The sequence below is a fragment of the Oryctolagus cuniculus genome, chromosome X (assembly GCF_964237555.1).
Source record: "Oryctolagus cuniculus chromosome X, mOryCun1.1, whole genome shotgun sequence".
Taxonomy (NCBI): domain Eukaryota; kingdom Metazoa; phylum Chordata; class Mammalia; order Lagomorpha; family Leporidae; genus Oryctolagus; species Oryctolagus cuniculus.
In genome coordinates, this window is record NC_091453.1 from 14,222,056 (window position 1) to 14,232,152 (window position 10,097).

The following is a 10,097-nucleotide window of genomic DNA, read 5'->3' on the forward strand; positions in this document are numbered from 1 at the left end:
CAGATATGCCAGCTTTTCTAAGAAAAGAGAAAGTAATCATCACCATAATTCTCCTGACTCTTGTCTGTATCTCTCCGAGGTAACTAACTTGGTGCCCAAGAGCACCTGCTAAAGTGTTTGTGTTTGTTCACTGGGGAGTGGGGCAAAGACTCACAAGTTGTGATTTTGTATATGCTCCAACAGAACAAAGAAATGTCTGCCTATTGAGATTATAGACTATTGAAAAGTTCAATGCAGAGAGATGCTACTGACTGAAGAGTCAACCCTCCCTGTTGAGATTCATAATATCATTTAAAAAAACGATCTTGGATTTGAAAACTCCTGTCATCTATAGGCCCTAGAAAACACTGTTGAATAGAAAGGTTACTTGATAGTCTAAGAAACTCCTCAAAGAGCTAAGAAAGCTATTGTCATAACAAGAGTAACTTTTTATTTTAAAGATTTATTTATTTATTTGAAAAGCAGAGTTGAGAGAAAGAGGGAGAGGGAGAGGGAGAGGGAGAGGGAGAGGGAGAGGGAGAGGGAGAGGGAGAGGGAGAGGGAAAGAGAATCTTACTTCTGCTGGTTTACTACCCAAATGGCAGCAATGGCTATGGCTGGGCTAGAATGAAGCCAGGAGCTAGGAGTTTCTTCCTTGTCTCCTACATGGATACAGGGGTCCAAGCACTTGGGCCATCTTCTGCTGCTTTCCCAGGCACATTAGCAGGGAGTTGGATTGGAAATGGAGCAGCTGGGACTTGAACTGGTGCCCATGTGGGATGCCAGCATAGAAGGTGGTGGCTTATCTCCATCTTTCTGCAACATCCATTCTTTCTGTTTCATTCAGCAGCAATCATGAAGAACCTGTGCTGAAATATGAAGCTATGTAATGAAAACAGCTTAGATCTCTGGGTCACCTTACAGCAGAGACCCTCTGCCAATCCACAGAATATTTAACTTGCATAAGAGATAAAATTTGACTGTTAAGCCATTCAGATTTCAGGCTTTTTTTTCCATTACATCTTATATGAACTTTATTTATATAGTACACAGCTACTATTTTATTGCTAGTCTTAATGAAAGTTTTTTTATTTTATTATTTTTTTATTTTTATTTTTTTGACAGGCAGAGTGGACAGTGAGAGAGAGAGACAGAGAGAAAGGTCTTCCTTTGCCCTTGGTTCACCCTCCAATGGCCACCGCGGCTGGCGTGCTGCGGCCAGCGCATCGCGCTGATCCGATGGCAGGAGCCAGGTACTTATCCTGATCTCCCATGGGGTGCAGGGCCCAAGCACATGGGCCATCCTCCACTGCACTCCCTGGCCACAGCAGAGAGCTGGCCTGGAAGAGGGGCAAACGGGACAGAATCTAGCGCCCGGACCGGGACTAGAACCTGGTGTGCCAGTGCCGCAAGGTGGAGGATTAGCCTATTGAGCCGCGGCGCCGGCCTTAATGAAAGATTTTAATTACAAATATTCTTGTTGTCACAAAAGAGTCCAACAATACAAAACAATCTCAATTCTTCCTTCTTACTATGTTCCTCCAAAATGCAGTCCCTCCTCAAAGGTAGTCATATTAAAGTATCTTGCATGCAGCATTTTAAAATGTATTCTAGGGTTTCTATTACATACATGTGCTAGCAAAATGCATTGTGAGTAGTTACCACAAATTAACAACTGTACATATTTGTCTGCTTCTTATCCTTGTCACTGAATAACATGAATTCAGAATCCTTCAGGGAGGGGACCTGCAGCACTGCCATCTCAGACTGGAATGATGGTGAGTGTTAGGAAAAGAGACATAGAACAGATAGGGAATAGAATATGAATGTACAGCCAGACCAAATTTATTCAGAGAAAATAAATCTGCAGAGGTGAGTGACCAACTGCCAGTGTGCACATTGACAGAACACACAGCAGGAGGCCCTGGCCCCAAGGGCCACCCCTTTTTATATCTTAGGAGGGCTAGGGGTGGGGGTGGGGGTAGGGGGCAGCAGGAGGAGGGGAATTCCTCAGAGTTGGTTTTTCATATGGCCACTGGGCCTCCCAACTGGGGAAGAATGGGAATGCGGAGGTAGGGTGTAAAGACAATAGGGTGTGAGACCCAATTGAGATTCAAGGGCAAGGAATAAATTCCAATGCTACCTCTCTTTTGGGCAATGAGCAAGAATGGCTGAGGCTTATGTCTTTGTTCATCAGTGAGTACTGGCTGCTCCGGCTTCTGATCCAGCTCCCTGATAATGCTCCCAGGGAAAGCAGCTAAAGATTCTGTAAATGCTTGCTTGGTCTCCTGCCACCCACATGGGAGCCCCAAGATGGAGTCCCAGGCTCCTGACTTCAGCCTGGGCCAGCCCCGGCCATTGCAGCCATTTGAGGAGTGAACCAGCAGTTGGAAAATCTCTCTCTCTCTCTGCTTTTCAAATAAATCTGAAAAAAGAATCTTTCTATCACACATATATAGACACACCTTACTCTTTCAGCTATTCCCTAAAATTCTAAAGTATATAGGAGCCATAATAAACAGAACCAATCTTCTGATGGACACACAAGTTGTTTCCCATTTGTTGGTATGATTAATAGAATTATTACCTGCATGAAAGAACATTAATTCGTAGACAACCTTGCATGTTTTAGGAAAGATTAGAAAAGTGAAAATTGAATTAAAGTGGAAAGACTGATGATTATAAATTTTATGAATATTGTTGCTATTCTTTTACAATAGTGCTGTGCCAATTTTTATTTTCACATATTAATGTGTGTGAATAAATTAAACTCTTGGGGGGCATTTTATCAATCTTTTAAATTCTGGTGAAACTTGATTGAAAATATATTGTCTCATTGTTATTTTCATTTATATTTCTTCATTTTTTAAGTAGGTTGAACAGAAAAGATAACACAATCCTACATCCATACAAAGCAAGATACCTGCAGTGGTGTCTCAAGAACCAGGATTGCTCTTGGTGCATGCTTTAAAATTCTGGCATGTCAGTAAAACATTTCTGTTTACTTTGAGAAGGAAGAATTTGGTCAGAATGACCAGGTGAAGAAAACAAGCTTATACAAGACAAACTCAGCTAATGAGGGACATCAGGAGGACCAGGGATAGCACAGCCTCCAGAATCCATGAGAGGTCAAGTCCAGAGAGCACAGGGCAGAGATCTGTATTCAGATTTCAGCACAAGGTAAAGAAGGGACCAGAAGGAAAGATAGGGGCACTGGTGGCACACTGGAAAACTTTTATGAAAAGGCTTGGGACTCTCTGAATCCTCATTATGAGCAAGAAGTTGTAGGATTATCTGCAGGGGCAGATTTATTGGATGAGAGGACCAGAGGCACACCATAGACCCCACATGCTCTTAGAATCTCCACTTCCCGCTTGTCAGACCGACTCTAGCTAGCTCTCCTGCATCACCCACAGTTGGTGTTAATGGATTTCTTCACTGCTCTGGTGATCTGTGCATCCTTTTTCATGTACCAGGACTGAGGGCTGTGCTGCTGTTTGGTAAGAAATGGTACTTTTCCTTCTGTGTATGTGGCCTTCCCTTCACTAAGATTGAGATTGTGCATGTGGGAGGGATTGGTGATGAACAATGGGTAAAAGAGGAAGAGCAGTACCAGTGAAGGCTAGAGGGGAATAGGCAGCTGCAAGGACTGGGAGACTTGAGGAAGAATTCCCTGAGGCTAATTATCTCTACCTTGATCAAAGATCCTGCCATTTTCTGCAGCTCAGACTGCCTCTCATTAGTCCTGAATTCTTTGCAGAATAATGAGTGGATTTTCTGTGGTTGTGTCTGGTTGAGGGGGCCTATCTTCAATGCAAACATTTCCAAGCTGGTTGGAGTACCATTGCAGATGGTGCAATTCATTGTTCAGTTGGTTAGGGGCAGGGGAATCACAAACCCAAATCTCTTTTTAAATTCGTATTTATTTGAAGGGGGGAAGAGAGAAAAAGAGAGGGGAGGAGGGAGGGAGGAGTGGAGGGAGAGAGAGAGTGAGAAAAATCTTCCATCTGCTGGTTCACTCCCCAAATGGCCACAATCCCCAGGGCTGGGCCTGGCCAGGCTGAAGCCAGGAGCCTGAAACTCCATGTGGTTCTTCCACACGGGCGGCAGTGGCCCAAACACTTGAACCATCTTCTGCTGCTTTCCCAGGCACATTAGTAGGGAGCTGGATTGGAAACGGAACAGCCAGGACTTGAACCAGCGCTCACACAGGTTGCTGACATCGCACGCAGTGGCTTAACCCACTGTGCCACAACCCCAGCCCCAAAATCTCTGTCTTTATAATTGCTAGAACCCTGACTTAATTGAAATGAAAATTTTTTTAAAGGATTATATACTAGGCGTGCCTGAAGGTAGTACATGATAGTAGTAAAATTTGCGTCTTCTTTCACTGTGAGGTGAGAGTGTTGGCTCACATGTCATCTTCAGGCCCACAGAGAACGGGGATCCCAGAGTCCAAAAGAAGTGTAGGCCAAGACTCTTAGGATGTTCTGAGAGAATCACCCACCCCAGAGCAGGGGGTCCAGCCCAGAGCCCACGACCGCTGCTAGCACTTCTAACCCCATGCCTGCAGATCTGACCGGAGCACCTCCTGATTTCATCCCTGGAGACTGGGAATGGAGGATTAAAGGGTGGAGTGGCTGGAAAGGATGACCTTGGTTTAAGGCTGGCTGACTTAGATCAGGAGAAGGAGTCGTCCCACATCTCCCACTCATGTGTCAATGAAAGACATCTATGCAAGTTCTGTCAGAGTTTCCCACTCTCACACGACAGAGGCCACCACATAAGAGAGCTTCATTCCTCCTCTCAGCCCTGAGAGGCCTCATATAGGGCTGGCGTAAATTAGCTTCCCCAACTCCTGCCTCTGAGTTGTCAGAGAAGCTAAGACAATGATTTGAGTAGCGTGGAACATCAGGTCAGCAGAGAGTTTCAGGAATGAGTTGCAGACACTGCCCGAAATTACAGTAAAAACCTTAACAAAGTGAGATTTGAAGGTACCCCCTATATCAGAAGAGAGAAGGCCAATAGAATCCCATCCCCTGTGTAAACCCTGGGGGACCTTGGATAGGAAGTATCTCAAGTAACACTCTTTGGATTTCAAGGATTCAGAGATAGGTTTCCTTGTCAGATAGCAAAGTTGGGGAGGCTCCCAGGCCTTCAAGCAGTAACAGCTGATCCTGAATAATATCTGAGGGAATCCCCTACCCCAACCCGGAAGAGCCTCACGGAATGGAATTCAAGCTTGTCTGACCTAAAAGGCCGTTGGTGGGCGTGGCCAGATAAAACCTACCCTGAGTTCCGCCTTTGGCGTTTCAGGAAAGCGAATCACAGAGTGAGAAGGGGCAGTGCTAAGTTGGCAGGGGGAGGAGTCCCAAGCCCTGCCAGAGGGTAAAGGACCCTTTATGAGGTGTCAGGGTGTTCCCTGACCCAGCGTGAGGGTCCCACAGAGTCCCGCCCCTGCGGTCAGCGGTAGCAGACCCGGGGCAAAGAGATTTAAGAAAAGTACAGCAGTACAGCCACAGGCCAGCAGATGGAAGAGTCTCAAGCTTTAACAGAAGCGAAGGTAAGGACCCTGAGATATGAGGGAGCCCCTCACCCCACAAAAGAGAAGGGTTTGTACAGAGTCCCGCCCCTGCCAAGGACCTAGGGAGGTCTCGGGTGGGAGTGGCCGAATGTGACACATTCTGAATTCTGTTACCAACCTACCAGAAAAGTGAAGGGCTTTTGGCTGTCAAAGGAATTATTTCCCGGTCTTGAAAGGCAAGTAATATATAAATATTAAGTGTAGGGTCCCCCAGAAGATAGGGGACCCTACGGATTCCTGATAGACCCTGGCAGAGATGGCCCGATGAAGCATTCTCCAAGTTGTTCTGGTGAGAGCTCAGGGATATGAGGCTGTTAGACTAGAGTGTCAGTTTCAGGCCAGCAGAAAAGGAGTCCCAGACACCGTAGTACAAGAGTACCAAAGGGGAGGATCCTGAGTTCAGAGGGAATCATCCTCTCAAGGTCAAGAGGGGCAGGCACTGTGTCCCATCTACACTGTCAACCCTGAGTGATTCAGGGGTAGATATGTGGAGTGGAGGTGTCTCTAATGTCTTCCTTTGGGATCTCAGGGATGTGAGGATCTTTCTCTGATGAGATAAGCCTCAGGTCAGCAGAAGGTGTAGTCCCAGGCCTCATCAGATATCAAGGAGGGGGCCCTGAAGGAAGAATGAGAACCTCAAATACTGAGGAATAAACAGGGACTCAGGTCAGCATTGTGGCGCAGCCAGTTCAATCGCTGCCTCCACCACCAGTGACCATATGAGCACTGGTTACAGTCCCAGCTGCTCCACTTCCAATCCACCTCCCTGCTGATGCTCCTGGGAATGCAGCAGAAGATGGCCCAAGTGCCTGGGCCCCTGCCACTATGTAGGAGACCTGGTTGCAGTTCCAAGCTCCTGGTTTTCTGGCACCACCCCAGCCGTTTGCAGCCATTTGGGGAGTGAACCAGCATGTGGATATCTCTCTCTCGCTCTCTTGCTCTCTCACTCTCTTCCTCTCTGTCACTCTGCCATTTAAATCAATAGATAAATCTTAAAAAAATAGAGTCTCTTTATTTTTATCCTTCATCTTCTGTCATCCCAGGTGCCCCAGGCAGATGTGGTAAGATGAGTTTCTCCTCCAGGATAAAAGGAAGATGGGGGTGTTGAAATGAGGGATCAATTTCAGAACAGCAAAGTAGAAGGATTCAGAACCTTACAGAAACCAAGATGATGGTCCTGAATGTGAATTAAGAGAAATCTCCCTACCCAATAGCAAAGGGACTTCCACAAAGCCTAGACCTGCCAGACCTTGCTGTCATTACCCTTGTAAGCCCCTAGCAGATCTGACAGTTAGCAGTAAAATACACACCCTGCTATTTCACAGGGTAGTCAGGGCACAAGCAGAGCAGAGAATAAGACCTTGTGCATTCCTTGAGTAGTGGATACAAGAAAACTTGCAGAAGAGCCATGGATAAAGCCAAAGTGCTGTCCTTTTGGTGAGTAGGCGCACACCGTCTCCTTCTCTCTCCCCCAGGTCACTGGTTCACCTGCTGTTTTGTCTGCTGCACCTGAACAGACTCATCATGCCTAGAGGGCAGAAGAGTAAACTCCGTGCCCGGGAAAAACGCCGTCAGGCCCAAAAAGATCCCCAAAATCTGGTGGATGCTCAAAGATCTGAGTATTCCCCCTCTTCATCTGCTCATTCCAATGATATTCCCCAGAGTTCACTTACTGGAACACTTAGCAACCCCCAAGGCCCTAAGACAGTCACATTCCCCACCACTACTGCTGCAGCTGCTCCAGCTACAAGATCAAATGAAAACACCGCAAGGCCAGGGTCCACACAAAGCCCATCAGCCATGGAGAATTTCCCCAACGGCCCTGTAGATGAGAAGGTAGTTATGCTGGTGCATTACTTGCTGTACAAGTATCAAATGAAAGAGCCAATTAGTAAGGCAGAAATGCTGAAAAACATAATCCAAGTATACAGGAACCAGTTCCATGAGATCCTGAGAAAAGCTTCTGACCACCTGGAGCTGATATTTGGCCTTGACTTGAAGGAAGTGGACCCCAACAAGCATATCTATGTGCTCATCAACAAATTGGAATCAAATTGTGATGTGAGTTTGAGTGATGAAATAAGAGTCCCCAAGACTGGCCTGCTGATGACAATTCTGGGTGTGATCTTTACAAATGGCAATTGTGCCACTGAGGAGAAAATCTGGGAAGTGCTAAATATGATGGGGCTATATGATGGGAGTGTGCACTTTGTCTATGGAGACCCTAGGAAGCTCATCACCAAAGACTTGGTGAAAGAAAAGTACCTGGAGTACCGGCAGGTGCCCCATAGTGATCCTCCACGCTATGAATTCCTGTGGGGTCCAAGAGCTCATGCTGAAACAAGCAAAATGAAAGTCCTAGAATTTTTAGCCAAGATCCACAGTACAGTTCCCAGTGCCTTTGTATCCGAGCATGAAGAGGCTTTAAGAGATGAGGAAGAGAGAGCCCAAGCTAGAATTGCAGCCAGAGCTCGCGTTAGTGAGAGAGCCAATGCACGTTCCACAGCCATGCCTGGAAGCACCTCTAACCCCTAATAAAGTCTGAGACAGATTCTTCACTTTGTGGTTGAAAAGAGTCATGCATATTCTAAGCAGCAGAAGTTCAAGGTGGGGCTGGGGACAGCATAGTCTATAACATGTTTGTTCTCATGTTCTATGTGGTAGCCTTGGATAATTTTTAAAAGATATTACTCCCTTTAATAGTAGCTCCAGAATCCAAGCTTATGAATGACAATGCTCAAAATTTTTTCTGCATATGAGATTTGAGAGTGATTTATTATTTTGTGAATCAAATTGGGAAACTATCTTATTTAGTGGTTTGTAACAAGATAGTGTGAAAATGAATTAGGCATTTCTTTGGAAACAAAATAACTCAATAGTGTGATATCTGGGGTCATGAAACAGAGAAGAAAGGTAAAAGCTAATTATTGTAGTCTCTATTCCCCTTAATTCTATGATTCTGTGAAATTAACAGATATATACTTTGATATGCATAGGTCATACAAAAATACAGGATTCATTGTGTTGTAACAAATTAGGCATCTTGCATACTGGTTCATTTATTCCCCAAACATTATTCTAGTGTTTGTTTTTTGGAAACCTTTGTACTGGTAGTAAGAATGGCAGGATGTAATATTATTTTATATAAAGAATATGATATATCCTAAGATCTAAAGGACAAATCAGAAGACCGAGTAAGCAGGTTGCAGAAGGGATGTCTAAATAAAAACATCTGGTGTAAATGCCTTGAGGCAGAGAGGTTTAGGGCGATGGGAAACTACAAGTCCTTCAGTGTGAGTTGATTTTTTTTTTTTTACTTTTTAAATATTTATTTATTTATTTATCTGAAAGAGTTACAGAGAGGGTGGGGGACAGACAGAGAGATATTTGATCTGCTGGTTCACTCAGCAAATGGCTCCTATGGCTCCAATGGCTGGGGCTGGGCCAGCTGGAAGCCAGGAGCCTGGAACTCCAATCAGGTCTCCTCCATGGTGGCAAGCGCCCAGGTACTTGGGTCATTTGCTGCTGCTTTCCCAGGTGCATTAGCATGGAGGTGGATTGGAAGTGGAGCAGCCAGAAAACAAACAGGCACCACCACTCCCAAGTCAAGCTTCTTGCTAATGTGCACCCTAGGTGGTAGCATATGATGATTCAAGTACTTGGGTCTCTGCCACCCATGTGGGAGACCTGGATTGAGTTCCAGGTTCCTGGCTCCTGGCTGGGCCAGCCTTAGCTCTTGTAGCACTTAGGAAATGAATCAGCAGATGGGAGTCTCTCTCTTTCTCTCTCTCTCTCTCTCTTTCTCTTTCTCTTTCTCTTTCTCTTTCTCTTTCTCTTTCTCTTTCTCTTTCTCTTTCTCTTTTTCTTTCTCTCTGTCTTTAAAATAAATTTTAAATACTTTTAAAAAAAGAAAACTACTTATAGAAGTTGTTTGTGATAACGGATAAACCAGGTAGAAATTTTCACCAGAGGCATGAAGGTATTTTGTGCTCCCCCTGAACACACTCCACACAAACTATGTGTCTCATTTTTTAAAGATTGAGTTTATTTATTTGAAAGAGTTAACAGAGAGAGGTAGAGCCAGAGAGAGAGAGGGGTCTTCCATCCGCTGGTTCACTCCCCAAATGACTGCCAAGGCCAGAGCTGAGCTGATCTGAAGCCAGGAGCCAGGAGCTTCTTCCGGGTCTCCCACATGGGTGCAGGGGCCCAAGGACTTGGACCATCTTCTACTGCTTTCCCAGGCCATAGCAGAGCGCTGGATTGGAAATGGAGCGGCTGCCGGAACTCGAACGGGCACCCATATGCGATGCCGGCACTGTAGGCCAGGGCTTTAACCCACTGCTTCACAGCGCTGGCCCCAAATATGTGTCTTAAACACATCATCTCCATCAAATTTCTGAGAACTAAGGGTCATCCTATCTTGACGTGCAATACTCAGAAGCCTAAGAAACACAAAGTTTGTCTTAGTCCATTTTGTGCTGCTATAATTGAATATCAGGGATTGGGTAACTCATAAAGAAATCTGTTTCGCCGG

The 10,097-nt window shown here is 45.4% G+C and overlaps 1 protein-coding gene across 1 annotated transcript; it reads left to right on the top strand.

Moving 5' to 3' along the window:
• Positions 1 to 5,293: 5,293 nt before the first annotated feature.
• LOC100351786 (melanoma-associated antigen B10) lies at positions 5,294 to 8,128 on the top strand. Its single transcript, XM_008272477.3, has 2 exons — positions 5,294 to 5,542; positions 7,039 to 8,128. Exon 2 carries the CDS (start codon positions 7,088 to 7,090, stop codon positions 8,096 to 8,098), a length of 1,011 nt encoding a protein of 336 aa, XP_008270699.1. The 5' UTR covers positions 5,294 to 5,542; positions 7,039 to 7,087; the 3' UTR covers positions 8,099 to 8,128.
• Positions 8,129 to 10,097: the final 1,969 nt, after the last annotated feature.

Excerpts from the sequence above, each read along its gene's own strand:
- LOC100351786 (XM_008272477.3), top strand. The coding sequence starts at position 7,088 with ATGCCTAGAGGGCAGAAGAGTAAACTCCGTGCCCGGGAAAAACGCCGT.